Source organism: Glycine soja, chromosome 10 (assembly GCF_004193775.1).
Source record: "Glycine soja cultivar W05 chromosome 10, ASM419377v2, whole genome shotgun sequence".
NCBI classification, from domain to species: domain Eukaryota; kingdom Viridiplantae; phylum Streptophyta; class Magnoliopsida; order Fabales; family Fabaceae; genus Glycine; species Glycine soja.
The window spans coordinates 40762381-40782979 of NC_041011.1; the positions used below are offsets into that span (position 1 = coordinate 40762381).

The following is a 20599-nucleotide window of genomic DNA, read 5'->3' on the forward strand; positions in this document are numbered from 1 at the left end:
GAAAAATGAAAGATGGAAGGGTTGGATGGTAATTTGGAGCGAAGTTGAAGTTTGAAAACATTGGAAGGGGACGTAACGGGCATTTTGGAAAATATGATGGGAGCGAAGTGGCAAAAGGGAAAATAAGCATTGCGATTAGCACCAAGCACAAGCAGAGTCGCTCGCGCTGTGTCTAAACTCCAAACGGAAGACAGAGAGAGAGAGAGAGAGAGAGAGAGAGAAATAGAAAGAGAAAGAGGAACCGTCTCCGTTAAGGTCAAATATCCTCAACCACTAACTAAAAGCGTAACGCCGGAGCTCTCCGCCGCCGCGTACGGCGAATCCCGACGCCTCTTATTTCTTATGCTATATTCGATCGACTGCGTTCCGCGACTCTCGTCGACGGAATTCCCGGTGACTCACCGGTGGCCGGTGGAAAATCGCTTCGTTGTTTATTATTATGAAGAATCAGAGCAAGGACAACGGTTGCAGCAGCAAGAGCAGCAATGGATTTGTTCCTTCTTCCTTCAAGTTCATATCGTCTTGCATTAAGACCGCCTCCTCCGGCGTCCTCTCCGCCGGAGCCTCCGTCGCCGCCTCCATCTCCGGCGACGGGAATGACCGCAAAGACCAGGTAGCATTTTGCGTCAGTGCTATTCTTCAGTTGTTGCCTTCTGAAATTGCGATTTGTGTGAATGCTGATAAAAAAATGACAAGTCAAACGTGCGTGAGTTTTGATCGTTGAGGAAAATTTAGTGCCGCAAAAACTTGCCAATGCTCGGTTGTCTTTATGTAAATAACTATTATTGTTGCTGAGATACTGTCCCAAATCTCACGGAATGAACCGTTTATTGCGTTTTTTTGTGTTTTGCCTCTAACATTTTAATTGCATTTATTCTGGATTATTGAGTGAAGTTAAGAACTTAATCCACATGGCTATGTTTCAAATTTTTTTAGTACGCGATTCTAATGGTTTTGTATGGGCGAAGTAAAAGAGGCATGGAATGTTCTGACTAACAATAGCGATTTGTGTAACTCCAAAAAATTAAAGAGATATTGGTTTGTTTATTTTATTTTTCATGATTGCAGACCAGAATTAATTTGAGACTGGTTTGTTTGATGATGTAGTTAAACAAATACTAATAGGCCTTGTAAGTGTGGATATGGTAGAACTGGAATATAGAAAAAGGCATTATATACGTGTTAGTTTTTAGAAGCATTCATTGTGGTCTGGTGCTACCAAATAATTTACGGATCCCAATTTGTAGCGATAGAATTGTATTTTGATCAACACTATGCTTTGGCAAACTTCATAATTGCTTTTCAGCTGTAAACTTATCACTTATGAACAAAGGAGTCAGGGTTATTCACCTCTTTATTGTCAAGCAGGTGCTTTGGGCTTGTTTTGATCGGCTAGAACTCGGTCCATCTTCTTTCAAGAATGTCCTCTTACTCGGCTATTCCAATGGATTTCAAGTTCTTGATGTGGAAGATGCCTCTAATGTAAGGGAGCTTGTCTCAAAACGTGATGATCCAGTTTCATTTTTACAGATGCAGCCTGTCCCTGAAATATCAGAAGGCTGTGAAGGATTTAGAGCATCACATCCTTTACTCTTGGTTGTTGCATGTGATAAATCAAAGATCCCTGGTAAAATGCTAAATGTCAGAGATGGCCATAATGAAACTCAAGCGGAAAACATTGTCAGCTCAGCTACAGCAGTTCGGTTTTACTCACTAAGGTCCCATACTTATGTTCATGCTCTGAGATTTCGTTCAACTGTCTACATGGTTAGGTGCAGTCCTCGAATAGTGGCTGTGGGTCTAGCTACTCAAGTAAGTTTTTGACTCGAGTAGTTTTCCAATTTTCTTTTAGACTTATATGTGAAAAATGTACTTTACTTTTTTGAGGAAGTTGAGTTTAGGATTGTTTTGGGTAGATCATGGGCAGGTCTTACCAATTTCCTTTGACATATTGCAAGGTTGAAACTTAGTTTTCTATTTCCATGGGTAAAATCTGTCTAATTTGTTTTCTTCATTTATATACTTTGCTTGCAGATATATTGTTTTGATGCTCTTACTCTTGAGAATAAGTTCAGTGTTCTCACTTACCCTGTGCCTCAGTTGGGAGGACAAGGAATGATTGGGGTTAATATTGGCTATGGTCCAATGGCTGTAGGGCCCCGGTGGTTAGCTTATGCTTCAAACAGCTCATTGTTGTCAAACACAGGTCGCTTGAGTCCTCAGAGTCTTACTCCTCCTGCTGTCAGCCCATCAACATCACCCAGCAGTGGAAACCCGGTAGCCCGATATGCCATGGAATCTAGCAAGAATTTGGCTGCAGGGCTGATCAATCTTAGTGATATGGGATACAAAACATTGTCTAAATACTATCAAGATCTAATACCTGATGGATCCTGTTCTCCTGTATCTTCAAACTCAAGCTGGAAAGTTAGTCGATTTGCATCAAATTCTACAGAAACAGATCCAGCTGGGATGGTGAGTATTCTGGAAATAACTTGACATGTTATAATCTGATTTTATTTTGCAATGTGCTTGACCCTGACTAGATATTTTCTTTCTTAAAGTAATATTGGCATCTGTATTACAATTTGAATGAGACCATCTATTGGTTCAGCTTAGCCATAGAAGAAGAATTTTCTAAGGTAGTTAATAGCACCGAGTATTTTGCTGTAGTCTCTTCTCTTTCCTCGCCCTTCTTTTAATCATTGTTTTATGTCAGTTGAAACAGGAAAGTAATCATTCTATATGCTTGTTGACTAGTACTACTCATTTATTGCAGGTTGTTGTCAAGGATTTTGTTTCTAGAGCTGTTGTAGCACAATTTAGGGCTCATACTAGTCCAATATCTGCATTATGTTTTGACCCAAGTGGGACACTCTTAGTTACAGCCTCAATTCATGGCAACAATATTAATATATTTCGAATTATGCCATCCTGCTCAAGGAATGGATCGGGTTCACAAAGCAGTGATTGGAGCTATTCACATGTGCACCTTTACAAGCTCCACCGTGGCATGACATCTGCTGTATGCTCCTGTTCTCAGTGTTTCTTTAATGCCTTTTATGTTTAGAACCCAGATTTGATTTTGATCAACTGTTAGTGTAAATCTTTTTGTAATACCATCTAATGATATGTTGACATCATTGAAAGAGTTAAACTTCCTAGGTTCAAAGTTCTTTACTGATTTGACAGTATATGCTTGGATGATAGTGTAAATAACAGGATATGAAAATTAAATACTTCTGTTTATATACTTGAGAAGGGTTTTACTTAATTGTGTATATTATTATACAGGTAATACAAGATATTTGTTTTAGCCATTACAGTCAGTGGGTTGCCATCATTTCCTCTAAGGGAACTTGTCATATTTTTGTTCTTGCCCCATTTGGTGGTGAGACAGTTCTTAAGATGCACGATCAAGACACTGATGGGCCTGCTCTGTTGCCAATTTTTCCTCTGCCATGGTGGTTCACTCCACATTTCACAGTAAACCAGCAGCAGTATTGCCTGACACCCCCACCTCCTGTTGTTCTTTCTGTGGTTAGCCGAATAAAAAATAGTAATGCTGGATGGCTCAATACGGTTAGTAATGCTGCGTCTTCTGCGGCAGGGAAAGTCTCAATCCCATCTGGTGCTGTTTCTGCTGTCTTTCATAGTTCCATTCCTTATAATTCACACAATGCATACTCAAAAATTCATGCCATGGAGCACTTATTAGTTTATACCCCTTCTGGTCATTTAATTCAATATAAACTACTGCCACCATTGGTGGCAGAGCCAAGTGAAACTGCTTCAAGAACAGCCCCAGTTCCTTCAGCACAGATACAAGAAGAAGATTTGCGTGTGAAGGTTGAACCTGTTCAATGGTGGGATGTCTGTAGGAGATATGATTGGCCAGAAAAAGAAGTGGGCATATTGGGGAATACTGTTGTTAGACTGGAAGCTGTGGAAATGATCTTGGATAGTTCAGATTATGAAGATAATAATAGTGTCGGGAACAATAATTCTATAAAACTTAATAATGAGCAATGCCACTTCTCAAATGTAGAGGTACATATAAGCTCTGGGCGGATACCAATTTGGCAGGAATCTGAGGTAATCATTTGATTTCTGTGCTGAACATTCTTCAACATTATTTTATTCTTTCAATCAAGATCAAACTATTTTTCGGTCAATTTCAGGTGTCTTTCTTTGTGATGAGTCATTCGGAAGCCGGAGAGCTGAATTTATGTGAACTTAATACAAGTGGAGAAATTGAAATAGAGAATATTCCCGTTAACGAGATTGAAATAAAACAGAAGGATCTGTTGCCCATCTTTGACCATTTCCATAGAATTCAATCTACTTGGGGTGACAGGTAATGATCACATTTATCTCCTTATTGTTGGTTCATTGGATGTCTTGTAGTAACTATCCATTAAAAAAATTTCCATTCTAGATACATTCAATTGGGATATCAGTCTCAGATTTTCTACACTGATGAATATGTTTGAGTCTCCTCTTAGAGTTGTCAAAGATTAATTTTTAAGTTACAGTTAGTGCCTGATCTTGCTCTTTACTGCTCTGCGTTTCTTTTATCCTTGCAATTTCTTGCTGAGATGCTACTCTCCTGTTTCCACTTCCTTTCTTTTGTTGCAATGGTAGGGTGTTCACCAGCTATTTCCTCTCGTCTCCAGCCTTTTTTTCTTTCTCCAATTCTTCTTTTGTTGTTTTTCTTGATTCTTTTTTTGGTCCATCCAGCAATTTTGATTTTTCTCTGCTACCATGGTTCTTTTCTTGCCTATTGATCCCAAGAACTTCATCCCCACTTCTGTTTTCTTCCTCCTCTAAATCTTGAAGACAAGCCCAAAGATATGATTCCACTTGAGCACAACCTTCTCGAAGGTCAACCTGGTAACCTTCTAGTTGCTCTTTTCCAAGAACACACCTCCATTGCAGAGCTTATCCTCTCAATGCAAATTCAGCAACGCACAATATTTTCTCCTCCTCACATACTCCAATGGTTCCAAACTACTGTCTAATTTGAGCAGCCCTCATTAAGCTTCTTTCCCATCAAATCTTGGCATCATTTTACGAACAATTTGCACGCAGCTCCAAGATCAGAGCTCTGATACTAGTTGATAGAAACTTGATCAGAATTACATAAAGAAAATTACCTGACTTGTGGAACTTCGAGGGTCTGCACCTCCCAATGCCCAAAACAAATGACAAGATGATCTCTCTTCCCTCCCCTCTTATTTTTTTGGGCAACATGCCTTATTTCTGTAACCAATTTTCCTAACTAATGAACAAACTAATGGATATCTATCACTTTGTTTATTTTTATCTATCATTAGCGATGCAGCTATAATCTTATGTGCTATCTGGAAATGCTTTATTTAAGTTTGAAAAATATAATATAACTAGGAAGTCATGACTCATGAGTTTGAAACATCCTGTTTGTGTCAAGCTTCTATTATCCTATCCTTTCCCTCTTGCTTTTACATGGTTTATATATGGAGTCTAGCTATGGATAGTTTTATAGTGAGACTTTAAACTTTAACTTGATTCTGTGTTTACTGACCAAAGATATTGAGTGTTTAGGGGAGCATTGTTTAATTTGTCATTCGTTTGAATTTATGTTTGGACAGTTGCTTCATCTTTGTACTAACTTGTGACTGAAATTTGAAAACATCTGTATAACTGTCCATGCACACGCTAACAAATTCTACAACTTTTGTCAGAGGTATTGTTATGGGAAGATGCTCTAGCTCTTCATCTGATTCACATGGAACTGAAGAGAAGTTGTCAGAAGATGCTGCAATTTTCCATTCAAAGTTGATGGTACCTGGCTTAGCTGAAAAGACATTTGTTGGTAAGATAAGCAATTCAATCTGAAATCTTCTGTTATATTTTTTAGTGAACTATGCAGCTCACTTGTTCTTGACTACTATTATCTTAGACTTGTTTGCAATTTTTTCTTCAATTAACTTGCCTAATAATGAGATTAATTGCAAGAACAGAGAGGTAGTTGTATTGGTATCACCTCTTTTAAGCCTCAAAAGTCAAAACTGTTGACAAAAATGATGTTTCCGCAGGTGCCTCAAATTTTGCAGATGGTGCAAGTGCAAAGTTAAAATCATCAAAACATGAAAAAGCCGGTGACAGTTTCAATTCAAGCTTAAGTGGCTGTGATTTGAATATGAATGTCACTCGCGAGGAGTCAATAAGTGACTCACCAGACTTTGAGCAATGTTTTCAAGAAGGTTATTGTAAAGCATCAGTTGACTGTCGTGAATCAACAGAAGTTATTACTGATGTGGATTGTAGCAGTCCCTGTGGCAGGGAGAAATCTGATGAAGATGGTGATAATGATGACATGCTCGGTGATGTATTTGACTTCTCTGAAGAAGGTATGAATCTGAATCAGTTACCTTTTGATTTCAATGATATTCAGTTTAGCTATAGTTGCTTTGTGTGTGACATACGAAGATGTGTGTGTGTGTGTGTATAGAGAGAGAAAATTCTCACCATTCATTTTCTTAAAATCTGATAGTGGTAACGAGTTGCTAATTTAATCATTAGATTTCAAGAAAATCAATGATTAGGATGAAGAGTAACTCTTTTAAAGTTATTCTTGAAGTAAATTGATATCTCCTCATATATATATAATGATTGTCATATCTTGTCTGTTTGGTTCCTATTTTTCTTAAAACTACAAAATGCTTGTGATGCAGGTTGAAGACTACTATTTTATTTTATGCTTGTCTCCCTCTTGGAATTGCTGTAAATTTGGTGATGTAAAGGAAATTAATTTGACAAATGCAGGTGATTTCCTTGCAACAAGCTAAATGCTACTAACCATTGATTCAAGGAATTTAATGTTCTTTGCTCTCAAGATTCCTTCCCAGTTCAATGATTCTTCTGACCTTCTAATTTTCATGTAAATGATGTATATTGAAATTCATAACTACAAATTATTTGTGTGGGTTCTGGGTGGGTTCTTTAAATGTGTGTATTATATTTTTTTTCTTCATAGTTCATTGCTTTGGAGGCTAAGGGAACAGGCGAAAGAGAAAAGGGGGAGGGGGCAGATAGCTTGTTTGTTTTACTCTGCTCTCTTTTGTTCTCATTCATGCAGGGATTATTTATATTTCTCGTGACACTCTTGCTGAATTCAAGAGATTCATTTGTCCATTGGAAAATAGTATCTTGTTCTTGAAAGGTATGTACATAAAAATAACGCTATTTGCTGTTACATTCTTGTCTCCTTAATGGCTTGAGAGCAGAATACGTATATCTAGCATATTATCATCCAATAAAATAGAAGAATTTTGAATTAAATTAACTTTCCGAAAAACAAAAGCAAGGTGTTATACACTTGTCAAAAAAAATTATAAGGATTAAAAATAATAAAAAAAGGAAAATTTAAAATAAAATTTTATTATATCTATAGAGATTAAAAATATGACCTCATTTTCCTACTTATAGCTTGTTATTTATAAGGTTAAAAAAAAAAAGCAAATATGAACTAATTTCAAGCAAGGATGATTCTTTAGAGCCAAGAATAACTAAGAGGATTAAATTTTAATTTAACAAGCGTAAAGTTTAAACTAATGAATTGTTCTATAGTTTAATTTTTTTAAGTGGTGCATATGAATTTTTTTTAATTAGATATGATGTGTCATTTACGTATTTAGTGAAAGTGCAACACTTCAACAATGTTTTTTTTTTATATCCAAACAAAGATGTAATTCTAATTAAACTCAATAAAAGTCCTGCAAGCTGCTATTATTTTCAGAAATGTTCGTTAATCGTTTGATTTTTTTTCTTACATGAGCTGATGATGATCCTTTATATTTTTGTTAAGTTTTCTAGTAAAAATAAATAAATAAGAAAAATATTATACACTAATAATATAAAAGATTTTAAATAGTTATTTAATTATAATTTATTATATATAATAAGTTTATTGATTTTTAAAATAATTTAAGATTTGTGATTGAATAATAATATAAAATTATTTTATATATTATCAGTGTATAAATATTACACTCAATAAATAAAACGGAAAATATATTAAAGCAAACTAGGCACACACACCCAAAAAACTGCACTGGGATCCTCTCCAGCAGTTATTTCTCTGCTACATAAATCTGGATCATAGAGTACATAATATTTCTCTCCTCTTTGATTTATGATGTATAATTATTAAGTATATATTTGGGAATCTGTTGCAAATAGATATTGATGGTAAAAGGAAATTTGTAAAAGGATTTTCATTCTTCCCTTTTCATTTAGTTTGTAGTGAATTCAATTTGATGTTGGAATTCGTGTATAAGTTGGATTGGAAATCAAACATGTTCTAAGTGTGTGTTTAAATAACTGAATGGAATTAATTTTGTAATATTGATTTTAGTTAAAATTGACTTTTTTTTCAAGAGTTAGTTAAAATTGATGTTAAAGTAACGTGATTTATGTTTAAATATTTTTATTAGGAAATTAAACTAGGAGTAAAATTAGTATATTTTTTTTTATTCAACGTAAAAAGTTATTTATTATTATTTTAATTTAGAATTAATTTTAAATCCATAATCAATTTTAAAATTTTCTTTAACGTGAAACTAAATATATAAAATTTATTTGTAAACTTAAAATCAATTCTGCATGATAAAACTAAACACGAAATAAATGTTGAGATTTTGCTAGATGTTTGCTGCAGGCACAATAAGTTAGCTAGAGAGGATCCCAATAACAACTTAGGAGGCAACTCCAGCCAGGGAAGCAATGCAATCCAAGGATTGTAATTAAAGGTAAAAGCAGACCACGTCAAACTTTGACGGGCATGAGTCTCACTTACATCATAATATACAATATTAATAATAATTACATTTTTTAATTGTGTATATTATGTTCTAGAAATGGACTAGTAAAAATGAGTGAAAGTAATGATGGAGTAATTTAAAGTAATTTTAATGAGCACGCCGCATACAGTGGATAGCATCAAAGGTTTTTTTTTTTTTGAAAGAAATAAGATCAAAGGTTAAGGATAAATAGAAAATTTATCTAAATAAAAAAAATGTTAAAATATATTGGTAACAGTTCTGTATATTGTCAACAATTGATAAGTTTCTGTTTTCTCCAAATGACTTATACAAAAATGCTACTTTTTGTTTGTTAATTATGATTTCATTTTTTCTACAATTATTTGCTATAAATGTTGGCAATAATTTTGATATAAAGCATGGTGGGTGGGTGGGTGTAAAGGAATGTGTGAGGTGTTTGTTCATACTCGGCATGGTTGGGTGAGAACAAAACGGGGATGGTGTGGCGTAGTTTGAGGATTGAGCCTATGAGGGACCGAAGAAGCCAAGGTTTGTGATCCCAGCCACACATAATTGTGCTGTGTATCAAATGGTTTGTCAGATATGGTGCTGAGAAAATTATTCAACCTGGATTGAAAGAAAAACGAATAACATTTGGAGGCAGCTGCCTGCTCAATAATTGGTTCAAGACCAAAAATTAAAAGTAAAAAGGTAGTAAAACAGTATAGCAATAATAACTCGGTATTGTACACTGATATGCTCTCAGATAAGATAGTTGCCACCATGCATGCATCTAGGTATATACGAATAGGAAAATAATTGTTGGAAACCTTGAGTTAGATAGGAAGAAAAGAGAGATAAGATTCATTTAATTAATGATATAGTGTGATAAAAAGAGATATCAAGAAAGATTGAGAGAAATAAAAGGTACTAATGGGATGTTTGAAATTTTGTGAATGTCCAAATACAATCACTCATATGAATAATCTTCTATTTTGGTTTTGGGAGAAACAGGCAAAAGATAACACATGAATGCAAAATTGCCATTGCGAAATTGAGCAATAATGTTATTTTCTCATAAAATTTATGAATATCTTTGTAGTAACTTTAAACAGAAGACGTTCAACAAAAGAATATCTATTACTTTTAAGAATTTAACATTTTTGAAACAATTAAGAAATTTGGTGATCAAGTAAATATAATAAACAGTGAAGCAAGTACACTTTTACTTTGTGGGGGCACCTATAATATATAAGGAACGTTGGGGGGGAAAAGTTGTTGTTATTTAAGTATAATATTTATTGATGGATGGGTGGGCTTTGGATACCCGGACATCCTACACCTTTGTACTCTTTCAACCTTGCAGTGGTGGGAAGGGTGCATTAAGTGCATGAAATCTACCAAATACTAATAGGCTTGGATATGGAAAAGCTCCAAGACAAATGAGGGTGGTCCCTTCTTCCCAGTTTTTGTACCTCCAATTATTCACCAGCATATGCAGTTTGTGATGTGCCACCAAACCCACTTTCGGCTTGTTGATTGTGGAAGAAAATGGGCAAGCTAAGCTTCTGCTTCAGCTTCTGGTGCCTTGTGTAATTGTAATTGTTTTGTGCCCCTCAGCATCAGCTGAACAAGGGACCCAACTTTGCTCCACTGCCTCTGCTTGCTAGTCACTACACACTGACCACTGCAGAGATTTGTGTTCTAGGTATACTGTTAAATGGGTCACACAGGACTCGTGGGCTCTTCTTAATGACCACGCAGGACATTGATACTGACGTCTAATTTATAATCAAATTTAGGTGTGGTTCTTAATTGAATTTGATACTTTTTTTATGAAAGAAATTTTAGATGCATTGAATCCTCTGAACTCATTACTCATTAGAGTTAAGATAAAAGCTTGTTTAAAGACATACTATCAAATTACTCACCAACAAAATTATTAAATCAACAACGAAAATTATCAAACCAACATGCTTATAGGATGTGAATTCGTTTCATTTTTTATCAACTAAATCAACTCAATCAAATATAATTTTTTTATTTTTAATATTGATGTAGATCTTAAATATCATTTTTTATTGTATTAGTTTATTCACTTTATTGAATCAGAAGTTTAATGTTTTATAGTGGATTGAAACTTGATACAATCAGTAAGTAATGGAAATGGAGTTTGTTCTAAACCATTAATTAAATAAAAATGAAGTGGAACTATTCAATAATATGTATAAACTGAAACTGACAAGAATTCCGAATTATGGATTATGCTTACTGCCTATAATTGGTGATTTTTTCATCCAGCACCGTCAGCCGACATCTCCTTCCGTTCAGAATAAAAATACATTTATTTGGTTTTTTATTACAAGGTTTACATTATCGTTGTTATTTTTCGGGAACAAACGCGTGGCTGATTTTCTCTGGTACCTATAATAATCATAAGCATGGTAATTGTTGTGATGGTAAAATAATTTAGCATTTGAAATTCAAATGAAAAGCACTGTATTTCTCATATTTACCGACAAAGGTAGAATCACAGGGTAAAGATGAAGTTCATGTCTAACGTGGGCTCAACAGAAAGTAAAATCTAAAATAAAAATTGAGATTTTTTATTTTATTTTAAATAATAAGATGATATGTGAAATCTAAAATTAATCACAAATGTTAAAAAATCTAAAATTCAAATTTTTGTTACTCTATTCTTAGCTAACGATGTTCACATAAATATAAATAAGTATATAATTGTCAATGTGAGCATTTGGTTGGAGGCTAATATATATAAGTAGCCTTGGTCAGAGGTTCTATTCATTGTTTAAATAAAATGTGTAACTGATTTTAAATCTTGATATTTATGTTTGATTTTTACTTGCAAAAGAAATTAGAATACTCTGACATAAAAAATAAATAAAATGAGGAAGCACCCCCACTCATTGGGTGTGCTTAATCAGACAACTCGTGCATACCTGACGCACAACTTAAAGGATACTTACTGTTCAAAGATTGCCCCCTACAATTCAGCTTAGCTTCAGACGCGTATACTAATTCCACTTCACTTCAGGTCCCCCCCCCCTCAAAAATCTCTCTGGCCATCTTCAGCTTCCAACTTTTTTCATACTTTCAAAAAAATAGGTTTAATCATCTATTTAATTCATATAGTTTTTAAACTTATCTCTTTTATCCTTATAATTAATAAACAAATATTTTAGTCTCTAAAGTTAATAAATAAATTTTTTAATTTCTAAAGTTTAAATCTTAATTTTTAAAAAATTTCTGGTGTTAAAATTTTATAAATCCGTTAATTAAAGAATCTTAATGACAATTAAAAATTAAAATATAAATTTTAAAAACTAAAAAATCTACTTATTAACGAATTAAAATAGATAAATTTAAAAATTATAAAAATTAAATGAGTAATTAAACTTAAAAAAATACATGTCAACTTAATATGTCAGATTTCTTTTTCATAGAATCATTAACTTATTGATTGATATATATTTTTAAAAATTTAATGATTATTTTATACATAATTAAACTTTCAGAAACCAAAATACACAAGATAAACTTTTAGAAAACAAAATTATACATTTACTCCCCTTTCTATTTTGCCGCTTGTGAAAAAAACCATTGAAATTTGGACTTTCAGATACGGAAAGGTTAGAACATACCGCGGACACTTATGGTAAGAAAGATGGCTCCCTTAAGGAATGAAGTAAAAATAATCCATGTTAAAATAGATATTTTATATATCCAAACTGTTATCACTCAAATTAATTAAAAACATTATGTCCAAATCTTAAACCTCTTTCATAAAAATAAAAGATACTATGTATGTGTGTCTTTTATGCAATTATAAGTAGGTAATTTTTCTTTAAAGTGGTGTATCTCAATTGAAAGTTAAAGATTAATTATTCAAGACACTAAAATTTATCTAAAAGATTGATTTCTCACAAAATATGACTTTTTATATTTAGCACCTAGTATTGACTAATTATATATATATATATATATATATATATATATATATATATATTAGACATTAAATTTATTTATATAAACTAATACGTAGTATTACTTTTGTTAGATAAAAATAATCTGACAGTAAAAATAAATATAAGAATATTTTATAAACTGTAATTGTATTAGTAATCATGAGTGATGACTATAAAATTAAACAGAGCAGCATTTTCCTACCTCATCATCAAAGAGAAAAATGAAAAGTGTGGGGGCATAGGTGCCATATTCTATGGTAAATTGTTGCTTTTCGATTTTTTTTTTCTGAGATTTTCGAATTAATTAATAACAGTTGTTCATGGGAAGCATCACCCAATCAAACATCGACAGCAACGGCAAGTACAACAAATGCGAGAGCAGCAACTCAGAGATATAATTAGTCTCTAGTATTACAAATAGCACACTTCAGAATTTCTCAAGGGAAAGCGATAGAGTAGAAAGATTACACCAGATATATATTCTATACAATAACTACAAGTCTAAATCCTATCCTATATCATACTAAATTAGCGTAAAATTGATAGATAAGTTAAATTTTAATTATCTGTTACTTAGAACATTTCATTTGTCGTTTGGAAAAGACAAAATCATTAAAAAATATCTTAAGATGCCCTCTAGAAAGTTTATCTTTCCCTCTCTTCATGACAGCGAGCTGTGAAGCAAGTGAATTGTGTTGCCAAGAAAAAATAATATTGCCCCATACTTGACCTACTCTTCATTCGATTCTTTGTTTGAGTTTTTTTTAAAAAAAGAATTTAAAAACTAAATATGTTTAAAAACATGTAATGATTATATAATTTTAAAAAATCATTATAACTTTTTAATTAGCAATTTCTTGGAAAAATCATATCAAAGAACTACTTTTTTTTAACTCAATCGAATATTTTTATAAAAACTTGGTATGTGAGCGGAATAGAGTAAAAAATGTTGTTCTGTTCTTTTGGTATCATCCTTCTAGTAAAATTAAACTCTACTACCTTATGGTTTTTATATCATGTTATTTTTCTTTTTCAAATATACCAAACATAAAATAAATTAAAATGTTGTGTTCGTTCCGTTTTAACAAGTTTATTAAACTTTACCTCTTTGGATATAATGATCAGGAAGTTGGTGAGGTTCACTTTATTGCTTCTGCAGTTCAAAAAATAGCAAGTTAAGCTTAGTTTTAGCAAGAATTTTACAGGGAAGTGTGAAGTGAGGGGCTTAGGATCTTGACTTTGAAAAGAAAAAATAATACCTTTACCCCATATAGGCAAGTCACCACCTAGGGTTGAGGGGTGGAATTTAAAATGATAAGCAAGGTTTTTAAGAAAATAATGCAAAGCAAGAAGAGATAAAGATGGAGGTAATATCTACTAATCTACTAAGAAAAAAGGGAGGCAATAATTACCAAATGAAAAAGATGGAAACATGAATGGTACGTGGCGTGAGTTTTAGATTAGATCTATTGGTCCTATTAGTTTAAACTATTAGAGGTAAAGGTGGCCAGAAATGATAGGTTGATGGGGAAGCAATGAACAGAAACACAATAAGTGACTGACTTTGAAAACTGTTTTCATATGATTAAAGAAATATATGTATGTATATATATATATATATATATTATAAAACATAAATGATAGTTGTCTCAAGTATAAAATAAAAACCACACTATATAAACTAGGCAGAAGAAGAAATCAGTACCTAAAAAAATATTGAGTGGCTGGTTAGAACTTGAGACTAATAATGGATGGTATAGTTCAACTGCAGAGGCAACTTGTTGATTATACTGCTTCCCTATTTCATGAGGTAAGTAAGCATGCTATGCAATTGCCATTACACATTAAGATGAAATAGAAAAGGGAAGGTTCATAAGTCATAAGCTATGTTTATTGTGTTACTTACTTCATCTGCTTTCTGGTTTGTCTTGCCATTTCTTGCTGTGGTGATGTCTATCAAAAGGGTTTTCTAGATGACCAATTTAACCAGCTTCAGCAACTTCAAGATGAAAGCAACCCAGATTTTGTGGTTGAAGTGGTGACTCTCTTTTTTGAAGATGCGGAGAGGCTTCTTAATGAGCTCACAAAAACACTGTAAGGGTACCAAAATTTCCTGCTTTATTATACACATCTTTAGACCAAGTAATCATGTATCTTTTGGAAACTCTTCCAAAACTCAACATTTTAATAATGTTGATTCATTCATCTCAAATAGAGGCCAGCCAAGCATTGATTTTAAAAGGTTGGATGCTCATGTTCACCAGTTGAAGGGTAGCAGCTCCAGGTAAATAATTCTTCATAACTAGAATCTATCTCAGAAAAAATTATGTTGGTCATGTTGGTTTTGCTTTCTTAAGTTGGTGGAAGTTGTATCCACTTGAAATACCACATTATTGGTCACAGTTGTATTATTATTGCTAATAACATGTAGCATAGTGGCATGGACCTCACCTTTGTTAGAACCTATTCTGGAGGATACATTTTCACTTGTCTTTTACCTTACGATTTGGTCTTTTTACAACTATCAAAAGTTTGATAAAGTTATTGGGAAATGCAGCATTGGAGCACAGAGAATTCACAGAGTCTGCATTTCCTTCCGAAACTCTTGTGAGGAGCAAAACGTTGAAGGGTAAGGTTCTTGACAATTCCATATCAAAATTCTTATATATTCTATGCCTATAAATCTTGCAAAATATCATGTGGCCTAGTTGTTTTTATGGTTTTTTTTTCTTTCTTAAAAAGAAAATTCTCCATATTCTGAAAGAAAAAAAAAATGCTTGGTGTTCAGGTGTCTTAAAAACTTGCAACAGGTGAAACAGGAGTATTCCTTGGTGAAAAGCAAGCTTGAAACTCTCTTCAGGGTAAGGGCATGAGGATCTTCGATCTCTAGTACTTTCTATAAAATCATGAGAAGCTGTTAATATCTACAATCTTTTTATATGTCTTTCTATTTATGTGATTATAGATGGAGCAACAGATTTTGGCTGCAGGTGGGTAGTGTGATACGAGGCAGAGATATTTTGCAGCCATTGCAATTTGCAAACAACACTCAGAACAAATCATGTCCAATCTGCAAACAAAGCAACCCCACTTCTATGTTGTATTTTAACTTTGTGTATGATTTTGTCCAGTGGATCATGGTTGTGAAATTGGATTTATCATTTAAGCCAGAGTTGGCCCATATTTAGTCCAAAAGCAATGTGAATAACCCATGATCTCTTAGCTGTTCAAATATTAACTATCTTAATTTTTGCCTATAAACTGTCTTCGATAATAGAGGGAATGCGTGGTTGAATAACTGTCTTACACTTGATGCAATAACCAGTACAAAGTAGAAATTAACTAATTGAAATCGCTTATGATAGAATGTTTTTTTGAGTAACTTCAAAACTTCCCTATGTACTAATATACAGACCTATATAGATATGGCTGGCTAGATGCTATCAGTATTTTCTTAAGGCGCCAAACTCGAATGCTTCAACTTAAGGGTACCTTAACCTTAATAGAGATGTCATAAATTTTTTAATCTTAACAACGTTAATACTGAGAAGTTTATTATTTTTGTCAGCGTTATATGCGCAGTCTTGGTCCATATAATGCACATTCTAGTGCAGGACAATGAGTTCTGATAATAACGTGCAACAACGTGAATCCCTCAATACAAATTGCTTAGATTTACGTTCCACAGCACTGGTCATGCATCTGCTCTTAGAATCTATATAGTTAGCATGTTTTTCGACAATCACACAATTTGTCAGCATTCAAATATGCCCGTTAGAAACAGAAAAGGAGAAATCCTAGAGTAATTCAACAGTAATAATATTTAGAATGACTGAGAATTAATTTGAATTTATTAAATATACTATTTTAAATATAATGCTACTGCTTGAATAGTTATGCAATGTTTTTAATGATCAGACTGAGCGTTATAAGCTAGGAGTATACTATAAGAGTTTCTCGTTTAAAACAAAGAAAAAAATTACACAATATTTGTAATTTAACCAGTCTTATGTTGTTTGGTGTTTTGTGTTGATGTGGTGTGAGCAATATATGTAGTGACCAGTCTTATGTTGTTTGGTCTGAGCAATGTGCTACATTCAATGCATTGGTGTATTTTACAAGGTCAACTTCTTCCAGATAGGTATGTCTCCTGGTCAGCACGTCATTTGCAGACAAGATCCAAAACCAAGCTAAGCTAGCTGTTATAATGAGTAATGACAGAGTAGCTGATCATTTTTTTTTTCTTCTTGTTAATTACACAAAACCATATCGCATTAATCAATAACTTCTTTTTTACCTAAACATATAGTACTAGTGTTAAAATGTTTGCTAACATTATATCTAGGCAATCCCAGAAGCAGCATTTCTAATGATGGAAGTTGATACATTATTTTTAGTAAAAAATAAATAATAATTCAATGTTTGTTACTTGTTAGAGACAGGCATTATTTAACTTTCACCTACATATTTGAGATTTTACCTAAGTATAACAAGTTATTACACATCCACAAACATTGATTTGCTATTGAAGGTCAATAATATTAGCCCATGGCCAAACAATTCGATGCATTTAGTCGGATTTCCACAACACATGATAGATTAGCTTTGTCGAGTCCAATTTTCTAGTCTACCAAAATAGTAGTTTAGAAGTTGATACTGTTCTGATAAGGAATCTCAAAAATTTAAAAATTCTCTCATGAGTGAATTCTTTATGAAGTTATGTGAAAGATCCAAAACGTTGGTATGGGAAGTTCATGTTCTAATCTAATTTAATAATGCTTAGCAAATGTATTTGACGATCGAAGAGTTTCCAGCTGCGCAGATTCCGTTTAAAGTGTATTTCTCATATATTTTACTTTCCTTCAGATCACATTAATAAGGGAGTTTGTTGCTTGTGCCTTATCCTGCATTCTTGATGTACGACCATATATATAATGTCTTAAACTAATTACAAAATTTAAAACAGGTTGGTGCATGCATGTATAAGAGTAAGGAAGCTACATTGTCCCACGCAATGACATATAAAGGGTTTATTCTAATTGCCGTTATAACAGGCACGTGTTATGAACAGGATTAAACGTGAGCGTCTATCAAATCATTAACAATCTAAATGTCAAGTCAGCAATATCCTTGTACTTATAGGTCAAGTAGTACTTGTATAAAAAATAATTGCTCTAGCCTCTATTATTGAAGTGTTGAGATTGTTCTAGCCTTCAACAGTCACTTAAGAGTCTCACCCACGTAGTTGAAGTGGTGCTCAGACTATATAGGTTTTGTAGGAATCAGGTTATGGTAAGATTTCCAAATGGAGTATTGTTTTTAGCATTGCTCCAAAGCTGAGGTTTACGTCTATCAATTCAAAATTATATCAAATTTTAACTTTCCTCTTAGTTAAAACTTTAAAGTGGTTACCATTAGCAATCAAACTCTTAAGCATTCAAACTGCATGAGTGAGCTAGTTACATGTTATCAATTAATGTGCACCTATAAATTAAAATTACACTTGGCAGTAATCTCTTCTGAAAACGTGCTTCTAACAAAGTTTTTAGGTTTAGAAGGATAGATGACTGAGGAAAGGTTGGGACTTAAAAATTTAAACTTGTTTTTTCCTCTAATGGAGAATTACCTTTATGGTACCAACATGATTAACATGAAATTGCTCGAATTTAATTGCTTTCAACATATTGCAAAATTTTAATTTAATGGAGTACTTCCTTTTTTTCTCTTCAAATAAATACCCTTCAGGGTCTTTGATATACTCAAATGATCCATTCAATGGTCATGGTGCTACTACAATGGCTGAAGGTTTTATTTATTTATTTTTATTGATGAAACAAGTTGATAAAACCAAGAGGCACTCTCAATACTATATAAGCCAACATCGATAGAAGATTGATTCATGTAGAAGTCATGAAGAATAAGATAAATAAATAAAATAGGAGAGACAGGTCAGATTTAGAGATGATATGTGAATGCAATATATGTTAATGATATAAGTTGTCAATTTTAGAAGAAATTTCTTTTACAAACTCGAAATTGTGCTATCATTCTACACCAAAAAATAAGAAGTGTATTAAAATATTTGTTGTTGAACTAAATCTCGTTTTTCTCAAATTCGTTGAAATAGATTCAAATTTTAAACCATTTATTATTTTGTTCATTTGTGTTGCTCTATTTTCTGTAATCAAAATGTTAATCTTAATGTAATTGATGATTCCGGCACAAGTAAACAAATTAACCCAAAGAGTCTCACAAGACATTTTTTTATGAGTAGTCTGACAAGACATTGTAATTAATTTATAATTTATTTGAATTTATATAAATTTGAAAAGTGTTTAGTAAAAGAATTCGTGTCACTAAATATTTTTCCACACAATACTTGAAATAGTGTTTAAAATTAAAGCTCATTGTATTATTATTTTTTTTAGTTTTTTTAGTTTTCTCGGTTTTTTTTTAAAAGTAATCCTATTTGATACATTGGACATTAAATTTAATCAGACGAACACAATAACAAACTCTATAACAAAGTAAAAAGTAACGAAAATAAATTATCTCAAACTTGCAAGAACGTGTGAGGAGCACCAATAAAATATAGAACGCGAGATAGAAATTAAGACCAAAGAAATAATTACATTATAATCAATGAAGATACAAGAAAACTTTCAATAAGTGCACTAAAACATGCTACAAACCGTCAAATCAAAACAAACCCCTCAATTGGAAAAATAGAAACAAGAAGATAAAAACCCAAAATATAAAGCAGATAATGCGAAATACTTATCTCTCTCTACAGATATCTTTTTCCCGATTCAACTAGACAATTCGAAGTATTACGCGCGTAGAACCTGCCTTCCAAAAATCAGTCCGATCCAAGGATGAACGAATCCACAGTTGCAATTGGGAAAATGTTCTCTAGTGGGTATGCAAAAATCACATGGATTTTTCCTCTCCTTCTTTCTCTCTCAATGATTTAACTGTTTTTCCTTTTAAATGAGTCTCTCTCAAAGTATCTCATTCTCTGACATGACCCTCTACACTTAAATAAGTGAAACATACGAGATCTTTTTATTTGGGCCTTTATTCCATATAGAAATGGTGTCCAAAAAATTCAACAAATTTTGTCATGTGAGAAATTAAAATTTCTACAAGTTAAACTCAACCCATATTAATCTTTTTACCTTGTTTTTAACTTCAAGATTTTAATAAAATTTCTCCATTAACTTTACATTATTTATTGTAAAAATAAATCCTCAAACTAAATACTACACTACTTGTTTTATTTATTGCATTGTTTAGATTGTTTATTTTTCTTTTTAATCGAATATTTCATGTTTAAAGAATTAATTTGAAATTAAAATTACCTAAAAGCTTCCATCAAAGAGTGGAACCATGCAAATCAAATCAGTTTATGATTGTGAAGCAAACATTATGAAACAACCTCTTGCTTTTATCAATATGTTCCACCTGCTTCTCTAGGTATTAGTGGAGTGAGGAATTTCCCGTGATTCAACTACCAAACAAAAAAACGTGAACCTATTCTCAGGACCCCACCATTTCCATATGCTATTGTTTCTAAAATTTATTATCGTTAAGAGTATCTTGTCTATTACACAACAAGTTGAACCTCATTGGTGCAGCCTTTAAAGATCCTAACGGGATTGAAGCTATGAATGTAGAGATTAAGGCATTAGAAGTTAATAATACTTAGATTCTTATTGATCTTCCACGGCATAAGAATGTCATTTGATGTAAGTGGGTCTACACTCAAATAGAAGATTAAGACTATTTAGATACTTTCTCTGCAGGGGC

The 20599-nt window shown here is 32.8% G+C and overlaps 2 protein-coding genes across 3 annotated transcripts; both read left to right on the top strand.

Annotated features, from left to right (window-relative positions):
- Positions 1-77: 77 nt before the first annotated feature.
- Positions 78-7237, top strand: LOC114370931 (autophagy-related protein 18h-like). 2 transcript variants are annotated; one of them, XM_028328336.1, is made up of 9 exons: positions 78-613; positions 1369-1812; positions 2035-2475; positions 2780-3025; positions 3295-4095; positions 4182-4357; positions 5724-5854; positions 6078-6392; positions 6717-7237. In XM_028328336.1, the coding sequence occupies exons 1-9, from the start codon at positions 440-442 to the stop codon at positions 6719-6721; spliced, it is 2733 nt and encodes a 910-aa protein (XP_028184137.1). In that variant the 5' UTR covers positions 78-439; the 3' UTR covers positions 6722-7237. The 2 variants fall into 2 exon arrangements, with proteins under 2 accessions (XP_028184137.1, XP_028184136.1); XM_028328335.1 differs by having other exon boundaries at positions 6808-7237.
- Positions 7238-14440: 7203 nt separating this feature from the next.
- Positions 14441-16066, top strand: LOC114370602 (histidine-containing phosphotransfer protein 1-like). Its single transcript, XM_028328000.1, has 6 exons — positions 14441-14600; positions 14754-14884; positions 15006-15074; positions 15348-15419; positions 15579-15651; positions 15756-16066. The coding sequence occupies exons 1-6, from the start codon at positions 14538-14540 to the stop codon at positions 15786-15788; spliced, it is 441 nt and encodes a 146-aa protein (XP_028183801.1). The 5' UTR covers positions 14441-14537; the 3' UTR covers positions 15789-16066.
- Positions 16067-20599: the final 4533 nt, after the last annotated feature.

What these genes read in the sequence shown, in the direction of transcription:
- LOC114370931 (XM_028328335.1), top strand. Translation starts at nt 440, where the DNA reads ATGAAGAATCAGAGCAAGGACAACGGTTGCAGCAGCAAGAGCAGCAAT. An exon ending in AAACAGATCCAGCTGGGATG is followed by an intron (nt 2,476 to 2,779) that starts GTGAGTATTCTG and finishes CATTTATTGCAG; the next exon opens with GTTGTTGTCAAGGATTTTGT. An exon ending in ACCGTGGCATGACATCTGCT is followed by an intron (nt 3,026 to 3,294) that starts GTATGCTCCTGT and finishes ATTATTATACAG; the next exon opens with GTAATACAAGATATTTGTTT.
- LOC114370602 (XM_028328000.1), top strand. Translation starts at nt 14,538, where the DNA reads ATGGATGGTATAGTTCAACTGCAGAGGCAACTTGTTGATTATACTGCT. An exon ending in CTGCTTCCCTATTTCATGAG is followed by an intron (nt 14,601 to 14,753) that starts GTAAGTAAGCAT and finishes GTCTATCAAAAG; the next exon opens with GGTTTTCTAGATGACCAATT. An exon ending in TTGAAGGGTAGCAGCTCCAG is followed by an intron (nt 15,075 to 15,347) that starts GTAAATAATTCT and finishes TGGGAAATGCAG; the next exon opens with CATTGGAGCACAGAGAATTC.